The following is a 19034-nucleotide window of genomic DNA, read 5'->3' as shown; positions in this document are numbered from 1 at the left end:
TTTTCATCCACCCACCCACCCACCCACCACTTTATCAATTGTATGTGTGTCAGTTCAGTTTGTGGTGGTGACAATCACAACTTCAGAGTGATGGGGATAGAGGGATACATAGATAATGATGATGATGATTAACCAATTGATCAACAACGTCTACACTAGTTAGATGGATGGAATGGTATCCAACTAAACTAACAACCATATGGTTGGTTGGTTCATTTTTTTTTTTTTTTTTCCTTTCCATCATCAGGAGTAATTCTGATATTAATAGAAATCTATCATCTATAATTCCTATTTCCAGACACCAACCAACAACACTATTGTTATATTTTTCATTAGTGGTCCTTGCTTGCTTCCAACTTTCAGTAGTAGTTTTCAAGGTTACACCATTTTCATGTTACCTTTAACATCATCACCACCACATTTATTATTATTATCATTATTACTACTACTATTCTATTGTTGTTGTTGTTGTTGTTGTTCTTCTTCTGCTTCATTTCTCCTATATCCCATCAATCAACATTAACAATAATAATAACAACGGAACGGTATCATCATCATCACTATCTGACAACCAGCCAGTCAGTCAAGTCAGCCTCCCGCCGTTTAAAATTTAAATCATTTTCCTATAATTAAATCACAATCACAACCAACCTAAATTATAATTATAGATACTTAATCCATCAACACAATCATAATTTATCATTTAATAACAATCGGTCGGTCACTGTAATTACTTTTTATTACAACCAAAATCAAATCTATCATTTTTGTTGTTACTTTTTAAATCAATCCAACCAGAAAGTAAAAAAAAATCAACCAATCAATCCGGCCAGTCAGTAATTATCATAAATCAATTGTTTGATAATTGGACGCACACACACACGACAAGAAGAACAACAAGTGAGTGAGTGGGTTGTGTAACTTCAGTAGAATCCAACTTGTTTGATCAAACAATCAATCAATCAATCCAATCCAATCCACATTCCATACTTCATATTATTTATTTATTTTCCAACAAGATCAAGAAAGAATAAGAACCATAACAAAGAATAACATATAGTGTATAGCAGTAATGACTTAGATCTACCCATTATACATCATCATCAGACCTTTCATCATCAGACTTATCAATATTACAACTTTTGTGTGATTGTTTTTTTTTTTTTTTTTTTTTGTAAATATTATTTATTTTGTCTCTTCACTCTTTGGAAATACTATACTATAATTTGCTTTATTATAATTATTATTTGTATTATGTCAACTCTTACTATTCCCAAACCAACTACACCATCATCTACAACATCTCCATCATCACCTTGTTTACCGTCATCGGCAACATCATTGACTTATATATATTTGCACAACAACAGGTACATAATGAACAAATACACCGTCGTCAAGGTGATTGGCAGTGGTGGCGAGGCCAAGGCATTGTTGGTCAAGAAGAATGGAACCGAGCAACTGTTTGTGTTGAAGCAACGCAACTTTACGAATCTCGAGCAGGCCAACGAGGGCCTCAACGAGGCCATGTCACTGGCCAAGATACAGAACCAAAATATCGTCAAGTTTGAAGAGGTGTTTCTCATGAACAACGGTATCACGCACAGTCTGTGCATTGTCATGGAGTACTGCGATGGCGGCGACCTCATGGATTTTATGGTCAACTTGATTCGTCATGCTACGGCCGTACACGACCAAGCCATGATGATCACGTCGCCTACACTATCGTCGGCCACAAATTCCAACTCGTTGTCTCCCAATGTCGGCAGTTTGGGTGCACTCAACGTCGGGAGCCATTCGAACCTTTTTTCCTTTATATCGCCTGCCAACAGCTTCAACTACAAGATACCCAGCATCATAGACGAGGAGCAGAGCTTGGCGACACCCTCCATAGTCGGTAGTGTACTCCTCGAAGATGATAGGTCGACCACCTACACCTACTCGTCCACATCCAGTAATAACTCCAACTCGACCAACTCGCCCGTCCCCCACATCACCACCACCTCTCCACCCTCACCTCTGTCTCCCAAGAGCAGTAACAATATAAACAATATTAACTCAAACACCAAACCTGCGGGAGACAGCACGACAACTACACCCACGCCAACCACCCCTGGCACAGCTGCGGTACCTACCGGAGCCAACTTTAGTAATTTCATAACCAACCCAAGCCTACTCAAAGCCAATATGCTCAATAGAAGTGACGACGTTTCTATGCTTGCACCAACCTCTCCCAAACCAGGTAGCAAGTCTGATCCTCCCCCCAATACCAACAATACAAACAATACAAACAATAGTCATCCAACTACTATAACAGTGAATGGAGGTTCACCAACACAATCATCACCATATACAGAAACCAAGAAAAAACGTCGAAGTTGGTTCAAGAGTCATAGAAAATCAAAATCAAACTCTTCGGCTATGGAGCCACATCATACTATTCCAGCGACAGCATTAAACTATCCAACTAGTCCACCACCAGAATCACAACTATCTCTACAAATCCCCAAGAAAATACTGTACAACTGGTTGTACCAGTTATGTATGGGCGTTCAAGCCATCCACTCTGCGCATCTTATTCATCGTGACCTAAAGTCTGAAAATATATTCCTTTCCAACTATCTCATCAAAATCGGTGATTTTGGATTGGCCACCAACTTTTCCGAGGATCCTATCGTCGGTATTGCCGGTACCTACTGTTACTCGGCACCTGAAGTACTCAACAACGAACCATACAGTCGATCAAGCGATATTTTTTCATTGGGTTGTATCATTTACGAAATGACAACTCTTCGTCTACTCCCCCTAACAAGAAGATACATTGCCGAGGAATTATTAGCTGGTACTTTTGATTCAAATGCTTTTTTAAGAGAATTTCCAATTGTAAGAATATAAAAAGAAAAAGAAAATAGAAATTAGAAAATATTTGTTAACTTTTTAATTTATTTATTTATTTTAGGAACATTTCCAAATTGGGGAATTATGTTTAAAAATGTTAGATCTTAATCCACAATTGAGACCAACTATAGAGGCTATTTTACAACATAAAATGTTTGAAAGATTTAGAACTATTATGATTAGTGCTAGTCATAGTAACTTGGCATCGTTATTGTCAACACATTCGCCGTCGACTAGTTTGTCACCTGAGCTCAGTCTCAGTCCTTTGACCATCTCGTCGACACCGTCGAGCATCTCTTTGATAAAGTCTCAGAGCCTGTACAATGTCAGTCCGCTTGGCGGGTTTAGAAAACAACTTGACCGAAACGATCTAAACTCGGCCGCCTATATTTTGGCCGAAGCATACTCTAACGACCCCAGATTCTCATGGGCAAGAAAAAGAAGGAATAATTCAAATGGAAGTAATTCAAATGGAAATGTTAACGGAAATAATAATAATAATAATGGGAATGTAAATGGGAATAGTAGTGTCAACTCTTCGTCGTCGACGGTCAATGGCCATGGTTGTGGTGGAACATCACCTCTATCCACATCAACTGCATCGTTTCCTCCACCTCCATCATCATCATATCACAGTGCTAGCTTAAATAGTAGTACTGGGATACCGTCAAGTCTAAATAGTACGAGTAGTATCCCACCACTATCCCCCACGCCACCCAATATATCATCAACCTCTAAAAAGTCTGGTATACTACCACTGATGGAGGAAATGGATGAAGGGTTCTTTATTAGAAAGGCATTTTTCGACGCTGCACTCAAGATCATGTACAATGAGAGATTCATTATCTGGGGATACTACAATTCCGAGAATGTCCTACACGGCGTAGCCTGTTGGATCTCACCGGAATCCAAAAAGATACCTTATGGCATGATGATGTTAAAGATCCTCTCGATCCTGCCCAAAGTTGGGTTACGTGCAACCAAGCGTATCAAAGACCTCATGGAAGTTTTGGACCGTGCCATGGAACGCACTGAAACATCAGAGAATGGCTACCACCTCGCCTATATGGCCATTTCAAAAGACTATAGAGGCAAGGGTATCGGTCCCTACTTGCTCGGTCCCGTACTCGAATGGTGTGACTTTTCCAACAAAAAGGCCAAAGCCATTGTACTCAAGCAACGGTCCATCTCCTTTTTCATGCGTCAATCGTTTGACATGAGTTACGAAATGAAAGGTAACGATCTTCCCGAAGGAATCGATGTCATTTGGGTAATGGAAAGGTCTCCCAAACCAAATTAATTAATTTAATAAATAAATCCCCCACCACAATACTACTACTAGTGTGTATATATTATGTATAGTTGATCATTATACAAATAAATCAACCATCATTCTCATCTTTATATCATACATTTTAACAACCATCTCTTTTCTTTTCTCTCTCTTTTATGTACCTATCATAGAGCATTTTGGAATTGTCACAAGTGATATGTGAGCCAGGTTATACATCTGTCAGGTGTTATTTTCAAATGTTTCTTCCAAATGCAATTGTATGTAATAATATATACATTATGAAGAAAGATCACATGACCGACCTACTTTTCAAAATGGAGTTCAATAAAAATCGATTTTTATTATATTTTCTTTTTCCCCGAGATTGAATTGAACAAAACGCTATTATCACTTACTTTCAATTCAATTCTGTTGCTTATTTATTTATTTAGTTAAATATATAGTATTGCAGTAGGAATGAACTCTTTACTAAGTGCTGCTGGTAGATCAGCAACAAGATTCATTTTAAAGGTAATAACTCAACAAACAGAGATAGATAGAATAGAATAGAAAGTGGTCAGATGATGATGATCAACATACATGTGACAAAGAAAACAACAACAACAACAACAAACAAGATAGATAGGATAGATATAAAGAGAGAAAGAGAGAAAGAGAGAAAGAAACAATGATATTAATATTATGTACTTGATTCTCTAGAATCAAATAAATACACAAGCATGTAGTATATCAACTACATCAATTTGTTTATCAAAGAGTGGTACTACTACTATACCAGAAGCATGGATAAAGATGGCAAAGAAAGAGATCAAGGATGATGATCCAGTCAACAAGTTAACGTTTCAGTCACCCGAAGGTATTGCCATCAAACCTTTATATATGCAATCGGACGTCAAAGATGTTCAAGACGAAGTACCAGGTCAATTCCCATTCACTCGTGGTCCATATGCCACTATGTATTCACATCGTCCATGGACTATTCGTCAATACGCCGGTTTCTCAACGGCCGAGGAATCAAATCGATTCTACAGAAAGAATATGGCCGCCGGTCAAAAGGGTCTGAGTGTCGCTTTTGATCTTGCGACACATCGTGGCTACGATTCCGACCATCCACGTGTCATGGGTGATGTCGGTATGGCCGGTGTCGCCATCGACTCGGTCGAAGACATGAAGATCCTCTTTGACGGCATCCCACTCAAGGATGTATCCGTATCGATGACTATGAACGGTGCTGTGTTGCCCGTTCTTGCCATGTACGTCGTCGCTGCCGAGGAGCAGGGTGCTCCCCAGTCATCGCTTGCCGGCACCATCCAAAACGACATTCTCAAAGAGTTTATGGTGCGTAACACATTCATCTACCCACCCGACCCCTCGATGCGTATCATCTCGGATATTATGGGTTACACGGCCAAGAATATGCCCAAATACAACTCTATCTCCATTTCGGGCTACCATATGCAAGAGGCTGGTGCCGATATTGGCTTGGAGCTAGGGTTTACCTTGGCCGATGGATTGGAGTATGTCAGATGCGGCATGCAGGGTGGCGTGACAGTTGATGAGATTGCACCACGTTTCTCGTTCTTTTTTGGCATTGGTATGAACTTTTACATGGAGATTGCCAAGTTGCGTGCCGCCCGTCGTCTCTGGGCCAAGCTCATCAAAGAAAAGTTCTCGCCAAAGGACAACAAGTCGCTGATGTTGCGTACACATTGTCAGACCAGTGGATGGTCGCTCACCGAGCAGGACCCATACAACAACGTCGTGCGTACCACCGTCGAGGCCATGGCCGCCGTGCTCGGAGGCACACAGAGTTTGCACACCAACGCACTCGACGAGGCCATCGGCCTGCCAACCGAGTTTTCAGCTCGTGTCGCTAGAAACACTCAGTTGATCTTGCAAGAAGAGACTGGTATCCCACGTATCATCGATCCATTTGGCGGGTCGTATGCCATCGAAGCATTGACCAATGAGCTCGAGCAAAGTGCTTTGGCCATTGTCAACGAGGTTGAGGCACTTGGAGGTATGTCCAAGGCTGTTGCAGAGGGTATGCCCAAACGTCGTATTGAAGAGAGTGCTGCTGGACGTCAAGCACGTATCGACTCGGGTATCGAGACAATCGTCGGTGTCAACAAGTATCGTCTCAAGAATGAAGATCCAATCGATATTCTAGCCATCGATAACAAGATTGTACGTCAATCTCAAATCGACCGTCTTGAAAAGATTAAAAAGACACGTGACACTAAACTCGCTGAACAGTCGTTGCAAGACCTCAAGGACGCTGCCACTGGCACCAAGCCCGGCAACTTGCTCGATCTCGCCATCAAGGCCTCACGTGCACGTTGCACAGTCGGTGAAATCTCTGACGCCCTCGAAAGCGTCTATGGCCGTTACAAGCCAACCCACACACTCGCTTCGGGTGCCTACAAGACCAACTATGGCAAGGACAATGAGATCCAAGCCGTCGCCGACGCTGTCGAAAAGTTCAAGGCCAATGAAGGTCGTCCACCAAGAATCCTCGTCGCCAAGATGGGTCAAGACGGACATGACAGAGGTGCCAAGGTTGTTGCCTCTGGTTTCTCTGATTTAGGTTTTGATTGTGATGTCGGACCACTCTTTTCCACCGCCGAAGAGGTTGCCAGACAAGCTATCGATGCCGATGTTCATGCTGTCGGTATCAGCTCGCAAGCTGCCGGTCACAAGACCCTCGTTCCACAATTAATCGAGACACTCAAACAAATGGGTGCTCCACACATTGCCGTCGTCTGTGGTGGTGTTATCCCAGCCCAAGACTATGACTTCCTCTACAAGGCTGGTGTTGTTGCCATCTTTGGTCCAGGTACCAAGGTCACCGATTCTGCCCTTTCCGTCATCAAATCTATTGAAGAAAATATTGCTAAAAATAAAAAATAAATAGAAAATGGAGTAAGAAAAAAAAAACTCTTTGTTATATAATCAAAAAGTCTTTTTTAAATGAAGTTTGTAAATTTGTACATATATGTGTAAACATTTATTCGGTTTCTACTGTTGAACCGTTTATATTATCCTCTTTTTTAGTTTCCAAACGATAAAAATATAGATATCCACCAGACATTAATTGTTCAAATACATCATCTTCAGCAACTTCACTCACTTCAGAATCATCATAACATTTCCAAGTTGCATTATTTTGTTTAAGAAATGATATATAATGTCCTGAACTAATTCCAGATCCAATATGTTGAATGGTACTATACAACGAATATTTTGCTAATTCAAATTCATTCTTTTTTGGTTGTGATTTCTTATTATTATTATTATTGTTTGTATTTGTTGTTAGAGTTGTAGTTGTTGAAGTAATTTCTTTTTCTTCTTCTTCAATACCATTTATATCTACTTCTATTTCCTCTTGTTGTTTTTTATCTTCTTCCTTTTCATCTTGTTCTTGATCTTGAATATATTTAATTTTCAATTCAAGAGAAGGAAAGACAATAGTTTTATCTTTTAAATATTCTGTTGATTTTGGTAATTGAATGAACCTTTTTAAATGTAATACCAATATATTTGGTAGATGCGAAAAATGTTTTTGTATGGTTGATTTTTGATTTGAGCATTTTGAACATTTTCTTTCAATCACTTCCTCTTTTAGGTACAACTCTAATAACTCTTGTGTATAATTGGTTGCACCTCCTTTTTCATGAGGTATGTTTAATGAAATGTCTGTAAATATCTCTCTTGAAACGGATTTGTCTCCACAAGACTTGCAAATAATAGTGTTTGTAATAGTTGATTTTAAATTTTTTGTAATTGGACAAACACTTGATATTTCTTTGGTAACCATTTCAGTTTCCTCTGCTGTAAACTCTTGTGATGATGAGCCTTCCTCCTCCTTTTCCTCTTTTTTAATTTTACCAATGATTTCCTTTTCTTGTTGATTTGTTGATGTAACATTTACAATATCTAATTCTTCCAATTGATGATTACCATTTGTAGTTGTCGTTGTAATCGTATTATTATTTAATTGTTTTTTCTTTTCAATTTGTTTTAATGCTTTAAATTGATCAATAAATTCTTTTTTTAATTCTTCTTCCAAAATATCCAATAATGTAATTAAAAATTCCTGTGCATCATGTTGAAGATAACCTGTGAATTTTGGTGTAATATCATCAATTCTCTCTTTAAACGATCTAGTATCAATGCCAGACGATAACCCAAAATAACTATTATCCTTTTGTTCTTGTTTTTTTAAAAGTGTTGCCATTAATATTGGATATAATCTATTTTCCTTTTCAATAAAATATTTCATTAATCTAAAGTAGAAATAAATTAGTATGTCTTTTATATAATTAGATTATTTCTTCTATACAATACTCTTTGTTTTTTAAATCATTTACAATTTCATTTGAACCAAAAAATGATTGTAATACTGAATTCATAAAACAAGTATTTCCTAAATTTTTAAATCTAAAAAGAAGGTAAATATTAATATTCATTCAAAACTTTCTTTGATATTTAAATAGTTACCCTTTTTCACTTAATCTTTTTCCTTTTGATGATGATGATGTTGTTGAAAAAGATGATGCCAAAGATGAAGGTTTGAAATAATTTGTAATTGTATTATTAATTGTATTATTAATTGATCTTGAAACTGATCTAATAGTTGATGTTGGCTGTTTTGCAGGTGAAGTTGGTTTGGATGAAGAATAAGAATAAGAAGAAAGTTTGGATTGTTGTAAATTTACTTGTGATGTTTGTCTAACTGATTTTGGTTTTGACTCAAATGTAGAATTGAAAGAACCAACAGGTTGATCATTTGGTTTTCTCTTGTTTCCAACCAATGAACTACTACTACTACTACTATTTGTTGTTTTTAAATTATTATTATTATCAAGATTGTTTGATCTATTTTTGACTTCAAAGTAACTATAGCCTGAAGAAGAAGAAGAAGAAGAAGATTTTTTTGTAGTTGAAAAGGTAGGTGAAACTTTGGTAAAGCTAGATTTTGGAGAGGTAATCGATGATGATGATGATGATTCTTTGGGTGTAGAGTTTTGACTACCATCGCTATCAATAGGATCATTTACTTGGAATCTAAAATGGTCGACAAATGAACCATCCGACATTGATTTCAAAATGGTGCACAAATCAATCCAAGATCGATTTGATTGCGCCGACGTTGGACTTATAATCTCTACACATTTCAACAACGCTCCCGATAAACAAGATTTAGGAAAGGTTGTGATTGGTAATATCAAGTACAACTGTATTTTGTCCATTAACACGTGTTCATAAAGAAACTTTTTTATATTATTATCTATCTATAATCAACCAACAACAAATAATAATAATAATAATAAAGTTAATACGTATTAATTGATGATAACTTCTACTATTTAAAAGTCTAGACTGAATTGATTGATATTTACCAATATAGGAATCTCACGAGTCCCAAACTTTACATAAATACATATTTGACTGCGCTCTATACAAATGAATAGACAAAGAGATTATATGTTAATCACAAATAGTACTATGTACGTTTCATTACTCACACTATAGTATACCATTCGAGTGTCTGTAATTACTACTATTAATACCGTACCATTCAACTCTATGATGAAATTACCAAATGCAAGACAACTAGCTATCGGGTACGACTTGATCTCTATGGTAAAGTCAAAAGTGTTTTCTCTATTGTTACGTTGAATGAATTCAAGATTACTATTACTACTCCTACTACTATAACTGTTATATTTATTCATCTCAATTCATTCTACAAACAAATAAATAAAAAGGTAAAGTAAATAATGATTTTTTCAAAAAGTGAACAAACAAATATTCTGTATTTTGGTTTTAAAAATATATTAAATTTAAAATGTCTTGTTAAATAATAATAATGATCATTATTATTATTCCATTCGTATTTATTACTCTTCTCATCAAGAAAATTCAGTCAACAACAAAAAAATAAATAAAATAAAAGTAATAATGATTGTTTTAAAACAATCATATAATAGTATGTATTAATTTAAATGATATTATATTACTATGGTTCAGATTTAGACTTGATAACCAAATTTCTTAAATAAGTTGTTCCATTTGTAATTGGTAAGTTCTCTGTAATATTTAATAATCCAGTGTATAGAGTATAGGCATCGGTATTTGAGAAATTAAAAGGCATTAATCCTCCTTTAATATTTGGTCCATGTCCAATAAATATTCCCTTCATATTCATATTACTAATAAGAGATATAGATAGAATAGAATAAATTAAAATTAATATTAATATTGTTTCTTTTTGATTTGTTTGTTGACTTGACTACTTACACTGGATCATAACCATGTGTTGCAAAATCAGTAATTGCTTTACCAGTGTAAACAGCCCAACCTAAATCAGCAACACCAATGATAGGAGCAATTCGCGCATTGGTAGTAGAGTTGAAATTGTATTGTGCTGGAACATCCTCTTTTCTATAGATGGTAAGGTTTGGATGAATACCGGACAATTTATCGTATATCTCATCAACTGTTAATTCACCATCGATTGGAAATATTGATAGGATGGGTGTTGCACCACCTCCAAGTAATATTTGAGACATGTTAATATATGTTGTAATATCAATCGTTCCAGTGATATTAGTCATTCCATGATCGGATAGAATGAGTATATTGGTATTTTCAATCAATCCAGCATCTGTCATATTCTTGATAAATGTTCCAATAGCTCCATCAACAAATCCAAGTGCTTGATTCACTTGTTTTGATTCAGTTCCATATTCGTGACCTGCAATATCGACATCTGATAAATACACCATCGTTAAATTTGGTCTTTGATTTAATTGCCATTGGAATACAGTTCCCAATACATCAGTTGCTTGTGTATCTGAATACTATATAACGTAGTTAATATAACAAGAAATAAAACATTTTAAATCATCGCTACTTACAGTAACCATATTTGGGTTTGGTGAATAACCTTGGATTGGAGCACTACAACCAGGCCAGAAATAACAAGCAGCTGTGAGACCATTCTTTAGTGCAGTGACCCAGATAGGTTCACCCCAATACCAAAAAGGGTCTGTTACAGCAGGCTTCTTGTAATCAAAATATTTGTTGGCTGTTGGATCATACATTTGATTGCCAATAATCCCATGATACTCTGGGTATAATCCAGTTGCTAGTGAATAATGATTCTAAATAAAGAAAGAAATGGGAATGGTTAATAAACATGTATGTATGTATGTATCCTATATTTAATATCAACATACTGGGAATGTTTTAGAAGGGAATTGAGGTGTGATAAATTGTGCATGAGCACCTTTGGCATTGTTGTATAAAGCTTGTAAATTGGGTGTTATTCCTCTATTTAAATAATCCCATCTGCATCCTTTAGATTTTAAATTAAATGAAAGAATGTAAGTTAATTGGCCAGAGGGTTTGGTCTACTTGATACATACCATCAATTGAGATAACAATGAGATTGGGTATATTGGTTGAATATGATGATGGTGGTACAGGTTCTGAAGAGGATGAAGATGATGAGGAGGATGAATCAAGAGGTACATCTTGATCATCTTTATGTGAAATATTACGATAGATGACAATGGATATTGTAGTACCCAATATAAGCAAGATTAATAGTAAACCAAAAGCTAGTAATCTTCTTTTATTGTAGAGTGCACTACTTGGAGCAATCAATCGTTCCACCTCTATGAATGCATGGTCTTCCTTGTCTTCTTCTTCGTCATCATCTAATGCAAACCGACTACCTCCAGCACCACTACCACTCTTCTTATTTGACGGTGATGAAGATGGAGTCTGCTCAAAATCCTTTGATGTGAAAAAGAAAGGATTGTGGTCTTGATGACTATTATTATTATTATTATTTATATTCCTATTATTATTACTATTACTACCAATACCAGAATGATTTATATCTTGGTGTTCGAATTGATCTTCATCTTCATCTCCATCGCCTACCAATGCAGAGTAGTTGTTGAAACTCATACTATTACTATTACTACTTTTAAGATATTAATAATCCTCCTTTTGCTTTTCTTTTTCCTTTTAAACTAACTATACAAAATAATAACAATAATACAAATAACTAGTTGACATATATATATACAATTAATAATTGTCAGCAAAGATAAACTTTAGAAGTCGTTGTATAACAACACGAACAGAACATTAATTACAGAGTCTGTGTTTTTGGTTTTTAACACCTTGTGAGGATAATATCGAAAATTTCATCAAACTACTCTCTCTGGGAAGTAGTTATACTTTTTATGCTAATACCAGGCGCAATGTAATAGATATAGACCAATGATTGTTTTCATCTTATAATAGATTAGAGGAATATGGTTTTGAATGTACATGCATGATAAGATCAAGTTGAATCTTGAATGGAAGATGTCGTCTTGGTCTTGGGATTCTATTCTATTATGAATGAGTCAATGGGTGGGTGTGTTGTGGGTTTATGAAAGAACCGAGGTTCGACGTGACATCTCATTAATCTCGACCTCCTCAAATTTTTTATTATTATTAGTAATAAATACAAAACAAACAATTTATCTCTCGGTAGAAAAATATTAATAACATTAAATTTTATTCATATTTATATTTATATCTTTTTTTAAAAAATGTATGTATTTGTTTATTTATAATTTATAATAATAATTATTATTTTTTTTTAATTTTTTTTTTTTTTTTTTGCACTTACATTACTCGACCGATTTCTTTCATTGTCTTTGTGCTTTTTACTGTTTTCTTTAGATACATAGTTCAACTCATATATCATCATAATATAATGTCATCCCCAAAGGTTTTTGTTATTGGTAACCCATTACTCGATATCTCTGCTCATGTCGACATTGAATTGTTCAACAAGTACGACATCAAGTTGGGTAATGCTATCCTCGCCGAAGAGAAGCACCTTCCATTGTAAGTTCAGATTAATAACTAGTAGTTTGATTCCTCAACAACTCTCTATAGCAATAGTCACAAGATTAAATATATCAACAAAGACAGCCTGCTAAGTAGTAGAGAGTAGTGAACCAAACATATAAAGTAAATTATATTGATATTGACATTTACCTACCTTCCTCACTACTACCTACTACATACCAATACTTTATTCACTTTCAATAATGATGATATATATATATATGGATGGATCAATTTAAAATGATGATTGGATAATATTATTATTTTGGAAACTATTTTTGATGGATTAATTAATATTCTTTAGATATGAAGAATTAGTAACCAAGTACCAAGTTGAATACATTCCAGGAGGAGCTGCACAAAACACAGCACGTGTTGCTCAATGGATGTTGAACGAGAAGCAACAAATCTTGTACACTGGATGTGTTGGTACCGACAAGAATGCCGACATTTTAAAGAGTGCCACTGAAGCCAACGGTGTCGTTGTCAAGTACTTGGCTGACGCCTCTGCCCCAACCGGAGCCTGTGCTGTCATGATGAACAACAAGGAACGTTCGCTCACCACCAATCTCGGTGCTGCCAACAACTTCAAGGTCGAACATCTCCAAACCGACGAAATGAAGGCTCTCATCGATGCCGCCGAGCTCTTTTACATGGTCGGTTACTTTATGACCGTCTCACCAGACTCTGCCATGCTCCTTGGTAAGCATGCCGCCGAAAAGAACAAGTCATTCCTCTACGGTCTCGCCGCTCCATTCCTCATTCAAGTCGACTTTTTCTGGGAACGTGTCAAGGCTTTGTTGCCATACGTCGATGTTGTCTTTGCCAACGAAAGTGAAGCCGCCGTTTTAGGTGAGCGTATGGGTTGGGGTGCCGATTTGGCTGTCATTGCCGAGAAGCTCTCTGTCTGGGAAAAGGTCAACTCTGCCCGTTCCAGAACCGTCGTTTTCACTCAAGGTCCAAACTCTACCCTTGTCTTCCAAGACGGCAAGCTCACCCAATACTCTCCAATCAACATTGCCCCAGAAGACATTGTCGATCTCAACGCTGCCGGTGACTCTTTCTGTGGTGGATTTGTTGCTGCTTACACTTTGGGCAAGGAAGTCTCCAAGTGTGTCGAAGCTGGTCACTATGCCGCCTCTGAAATCATCCGTCAAAATGGTTGTTCTTTCCCATCAAAGCGTTCTTATGATCTCTAAAAATATAAGAAAAATAGAAAAGAAAGAAAGTACCCTTAAAATTCACAATAGTAATAATAATAAATTCAACTTTTTAAAAAAAAGCCTATCTATTTTTTTTTTTAATAATTTAATTGATTGATGTTCAAAACACACACACATATAACACCATTGTTGTATATCTCAGATAAATAGAGAGAGAATTACACACACATATAAATATATCAATTCAATTAAAGATGGAACCAAGACTTTCAAATAATGTTCATCAACCAAGGTTCAAATGTTCACAGTGTCCGATGGAAGCTTACTGTTTCTGTTATGATTGTGAACTCCTCCAATTTTGTAAAGAACATGATGAATGTTCAAAAGAAGGTACAGGTCACAAAGTCGAAACAAATATACCAGAGATACTCGATATCTTAAAAGACTACACATCCTCCAATGATGATCAAAACAAGAAAGCACAAAGACTTCAAAACAAGAAAGCACAAATACTTCAAGATAACGACCACAAATACATCAAATTGGTATATCATAATAAAGAGTTTCAAATGAGCCAACAAAGCGAACCATTCTATATCAACTTGTACTCTTTTGTTGGCCCAACTGGAGTAGGTATGTATCCTATAGGTGGTCTTTTTTCCAACTCAAATTACCTAAACTAACCAATCATCTATCACATATATATATAGGAAAATCAGCATTACTTGCAAGTATATTAAAGTTGAATAATTATGGATGTACTAGTGGAGTACCATTATCAAAACGAAATACAAATTCATGTGAATCAATGTCATCGGACATCAACTTGTATCAAACTAATTTTGGTGCCTTTCTAGACTGTGAAGGCACTCATGGAACAGACACTAATCACTTTACCAATGATTCCGATGTTCCCGTTCCCACTCCAGTGAAAGAGACCCACGTCAATGTCTTTTACCCGAGACTGTTGCATATGATCAGCAAGATTATCATCTATGTGTTTCACAACGCTCAAGAACAAGACACATTTTTCAAAGATCTCTTGGAAATGCCCAGCCAAGTCATATCAAAAGCCGCCAATAATTCATACAAGCCACACCTTTTACTCATCTTTAACAAGCAATTAAACATTTCAGAAGTTGATTATTTTAAAGCTAGTGCATACACTTGTGACGAAAACGAGGTAAACAAAGAAATGGAGGCTAAAAAGGAAATCATCAAATCATGTTTCCTCAGTCACCATTCTATTTTCGTCCCAAATGCAGGTACCCATCCTTTTGAATTCATTCAACAGTTGAAATTAATCATTAAATATTTTAACGATATTGGTGGAGAAAGTGATCAGGCCAAATGTACCACCACCATTGAAATTATCAGAAAGATGAATCAATACGGTGCAAATGTCAATGATCTCTTTTCAGTAATGGAGGATAAAGAAGATACTGTAATATACGCGCAGTACAAAGAGAAATGGGACCAACTATCGACAATATATAACGCAAAGCATAGAGAGAGATTGATAGAGGCTGTCGAACATGCCAAAAAATATCTTTCACCTGACACTAGTATCGAAGAATTGGCAACGACAGACTACCTTATCTTAAAATCACTCAAGTGCCAATCAAAGAATGATTCAGATCAACAATGTAAACTTGTATTATCAACACATGGCACGTATCATCAACACGACGACGCAACTCAATGGCAAGGTGAATTTGAGTTTATAGGAGGTGGATCATTTAATGGGATAATGCTTTTGGGTCAATATTCTAAAGAACTTAAAGAAAAGAAGAAAATGGAATATGCTAATAATGCAAATCAGAGCATCGGATTTCCACAAAGTTAATTTAACTTGTAAATAAATAAAAGTAATTGTAAATAATTGTTATTTTTGATATTCGGAATTTATTATTTATTTATTAAAAATATTATTATTATTACTTTGATGTATAGATTATTATTGACATTTTGAAAATTAAAGTAGAGGGGAGAAATATTGATCGTTATTAATTATTATTATTGTTATTGTTATTATAATTTAAATGAATGGGTACGCGTAAAATAGGATTATTATTATTTAAATTATTAATTATTATTATTATTATTATTAGTTAAATTGATTAAGATTGTTTTGTGTATGTGTGAATTGATTGTTTTTCTTAGGCCAATTTAAATGGTTGATTCTTTTTCTTTTTATCCTTTGATTTAAATACAAAGAGCATGATAAGAGCAAGGATACTCATGACAAAGATGGCAATGATGTAGATGACCCAGAACCACTTTAACCCCTTGATGTAACGAACTGCATTGGAGAACAAAGAATTGATAGCAGTCACCGATGTGTATTGTGAAAAGGCCATAGTACAGAATTGTGTAATACTAACACAACAAATAAGAATTAAACCAACATTAAATAAGAATGCATTCATCATTGTTGCTCCAACACTAAAAAGATAGAAAATTAATTATTATTAGTATTATACTTTTACTTTTTTGTTTTAATATTTTTAATATTTACCGCATTGGATGAACAGGGAATAAAAAGAAAATTCTTAAACCAAACTTAAAGTTACCCTTGACACAACAGAACAATAGATAAAAGGAGAGAAGACCGTAACAAATGGTACCCAAGAAACCCCAGGCATTGTCGAGTGAAATCACCAAGTTGTTGAGGAATGGATGGAATGGTTCTGGTTGAGTCCACATGTAGATAATGTCGTGAAGCACCCATGCGACAGAGCAACCGGCAGCAATGAAACCACCAAAGAACTGAGCCCAGTAGAAGATAACCTTGCCTCCTTGACGTTGATAAGAGATCTTGAGCTTCTCATAATCATCTTCCAACTCGAACACTGCAGCACGGTAACGGTTATAGTTACGACGCTCCTTTCTGCTCATGTTGAAAACACCGCCACCAGAATACTTGGTTTGGATCTCCTTGCCAATAGTGACGAGTTGGGTTGCTCTCTCTCCAATCTTTGCCTTGATCTCTAAATACTTGTCGTACGATATACGTTGTGGACGATTGCCAAAGTCGGTAATCATATCAAATGGCAGAGCGGCCAAACCAATACCTCCGAAAATAATAAACATTAACCATCCAAAGAATGATACCATTGTAATAATAAACAAGAAAATACTAACACGGAATACTAAATATTGTCCTGTATCTCTTGTTTCCTAAAAAATTAAAAAAAAAACAAAAGAAATATTAATAAATAAATAATACATTATTATTATCTTTTTCTTTTGATATATTTACTTTAACCCATCCTTGATAACCTTCAAGAGTACCTTCATATGTGATATTCTTAAACTTGAACCATTTACCAGTCTCTGAGAAATCGGCAGTGTTTAAGTTGGCTACATAAAATTGTTGGTTGACAAGAACAGTTGGGATTTCAGCAATACCAATGAATAACCATAAGAGGACGGTAATCACTGCAAATGCAAACAAAAGGAAAAGGGTTCCCTTAAATGCTGATGCAAATTGATTATTGGTACCACTAATTTTAAATTCAAGATATATATATATGTTAACATTTTTGTATATATCTATATCTGTGTCTATCTACTTGTACATACTCTGCTTCTTCAGATTCATAATAAAACATTGCAAATGGAACGATGATGACTGAAAATATGGCTATGGCAATATAGATTACAAGCCAAATAGTGTCCATCGGGAATCCTCCTTCTCCTCCTTTATTAGCTACATCTAGTGGCAGCATAAGGATACTAACCGCTGCTAGTGTTAGACCAGCAACCTTAAATAATAATAAATCTGTTAATTATTGTTCACTATCTAATCTGTCTTGTTGTCTTGTTGTTCTTTGTTGTCCTTTATCTACTTACGACAATGATTTTCGGTAGCCAAGCAACATTCTTATCATCTGGATGTTGGAAGTAAACGATAAGATAGAGACTTGCTAATATAATGAGAGCTACGACAACGATAGCTACAATAATTAAAAAGACGTTGACCATATTGATAGCAAGTGTATATGGTGGTAGTCGTAGACTGTTAAACTGTCTGTCCTTTTCCTTTACTCTATTCTATTCTATTCTTTATAATAGTATCTGATCTAATTAATGTATTAATGTGTGCGCGTAGTTGAAGAGTTAAAATTACTCTTGCTGTGTGAGAGTGTGAGAATGAATGAAAAAGATAATGATAATGATTGATTTATAATATAAGCGGGCGTTGATGATGTAAATAAATAAATAAATATTAAAAATACACAAATCGATCGATGGTTTTACTCTTATACTTTTGTATGTAGCCCCCTTTTATCCACAGGTAAAAGAGACACAGAGATATATAAGATAGATAGACAGACAGAGAGGAGGAAATATAAATTAAATTGTGAAAAATAACAACGTCTTTTGTTGTTTCTATCATGCTTTGGTTTTTCGAATTTTTTTTGTTGAATCCCTCCCTTCTTTTGGTGCAATGCATGCGCTTTAATATCGCTCTGTCCAACTGCGGGTTCTCTCTTTTGTTTGTTGGTGGTGGGTCATGGTGACATTGGACAGACGGACATCATACCACCACGATCATGATACATTATCGTCATGCTCAATGTCTAAATGAATAATAATAATAAATTAAAATCCCAATCATTAATTCAATCATGAACCATTATTTAAAGCTATTGTGATAAGTATAAAACAATATCAATCTATCTGATTATATATGTGAATATATAATATGATAAGACCTACATATATATAATATAAAGAGCTAGAAAAAAAAA

The 19034-nt window shown here is 35.5% G+C and overlaps 8 protein-coding genes across 8 annotated transcripts; 5 read left to right on the top strand and 3 right to left on the bottom strand.

Moving 5' to 3' along the window:
- Positions 1-1254: 1254 nt before the first annotated feature.
- On the top strand, positions 1255-4198 carry DFA_01796 (uncharacterized protein; the record flags this gene model as incomplete). The annotated part of the gene is made up of 2 exons (XM_004359704.1): positions 1255-2883; positions 2960-4198. 2 exons carry the CDS (start codon positions 1255-1257, stop codon positions 4196-4198), a joined length of 2868 nt encoding a protein of 955 aa, XP_004359761.1.
- A 243-nt stretch (positions 4199-4441) lies between these two features.
- DFA_01795 (methylmalonyl-coenzyme A mutase) lies at positions 4442-7102 on the top strand (the record flags this gene model as incomplete). The annotated part of the gene is made up of 3 exons (XM_004359703.1): positions 4442-4449; positions 4636-4702; positions 4892-7102. The coding sequence occupies 3 exons, from the start codon at positions 4442-4444 to the stop codon at positions 7100-7102; spliced, it is 2286 nt and encodes a 761-aa protein (XP_004359760.1).
- Positions 7103-7199: 97 nt separating this feature from the next.
- Positions 7200-9291, bottom strand: DFA_01794 (peptidase C19 family protein; the record flags this gene model as incomplete). The annotated part of the gene is made up of 3 exons (XM_004359702.1): positions 7200-8478; positions 8540-8632; positions 8693-9291. 3 exons carry the CDS (start codon positions 9289-9291, stop codon positions 7200-7202), a joined length of 1971 nt encoding a protein of 656 aa, XP_004359759.1.
- Positions 9292-9658: 367 nt separating this feature from the next.
- Positions 9659-9874, top strand: DFA_01793 (uncharacterized protein; the record flags this gene model as incomplete). Its single annotated transcript, XM_004359701.1, has 2 exons — positions 9659-9706; positions 9728-9874. 2 exons carry the CDS (start codon positions 9659-9661, stop codon positions 9872-9874), a joined length of 195 nt encoding a protein of 64 aa, XP_004359758.1.
- Positions 9875-10214: 340 nt separating this feature from the next.
- DFA_01792 (uncharacterized protein) lies at positions 10215-12286 on the bottom strand (the record flags this gene model as incomplete). The annotated part of the gene is made up of 6 exons (XM_004359700.1): positions 10215-10407; positions 10496-11058; positions 11116-11361; positions 11437-11555; positions 11626-12191; positions 12270-12286. The coding sequence occupies 6 exons, from the start codon at positions 12284-12286 to the stop codon at positions 10215-10217; spliced, it is 1704 nt and encodes a 567-aa protein (XP_004359757.1).
- A 287-nt stretch (positions 12287-12573) lies between these two features.
- On the top strand, positions 12574-14313 carry adk (adenosine kinase; the record flags this gene model as incomplete). The annotated part of the gene is made up of 3 exons (XM_004359699.1): positions 12574-12632; positions 12944-13111; positions 13419-14313. 3 exons carry the CDS (start codon positions 12574-12576, stop codon positions 14311-14313), a joined length of 1122 nt encoding a protein of 373 aa, XP_004359756.1.
- A 218-nt stretch (positions 14314-14531) lies between these two features.
- Positions 14532-16123, top strand: DFA_01790 (uncharacterized protein; the record flags this gene model as incomplete). The annotated part of the gene is made up of 2 exons (XM_004359698.1): positions 14532-14910; positions 14988-16123. 2 exons carry the CDS (start codon positions 14532-14534, stop codon positions 16121-16123), a joined length of 1515 nt encoding a protein of 504 aa, XP_004359755.1.
- A 313-nt stretch (positions 16124-16436) lies between these two features.
- DFA_01789 (LMBR1-like conserved region-containing protein) lies at positions 16437-18264 on the bottom strand (the record flags this gene model as incomplete). Its single annotated transcript, XM_004359697.1, has 5 exons — positions 16437-16722; positions 16796-17457; positions 17507-17783; positions 17863-18044; positions 18133-18264. The coding sequence occupies 5 exons, from the start codon at positions 18262-18264 to the stop codon at positions 16437-16439; spliced, it is 1539 nt and encodes a 512-aa protein (XP_004359754.1).
- Positions 18265-19034: the final 770 nt, after the last annotated feature.

This window comes from Cavenderia fasciculata, assembly GCF_000203815.1.
Source record: "Cavenderia fasciculata unplaced genomic scaffold Scf_Dfasci-F-a-25c12.r2-5, whole genome shotgun sequence".
In the NCBI taxonomy this organism is placed as follows: domain Eukaryota; phylum Evosea; class Eumycetozoa; order Acytosteliales; family Cavenderiaceae; genus Cavenderia; species Cavenderia fasciculata.
The sequence above is the reverse complement of the archived record's forward strand: the minus strand, read 5'-3'. Positions and strand labels throughout refer to the sequence as shown.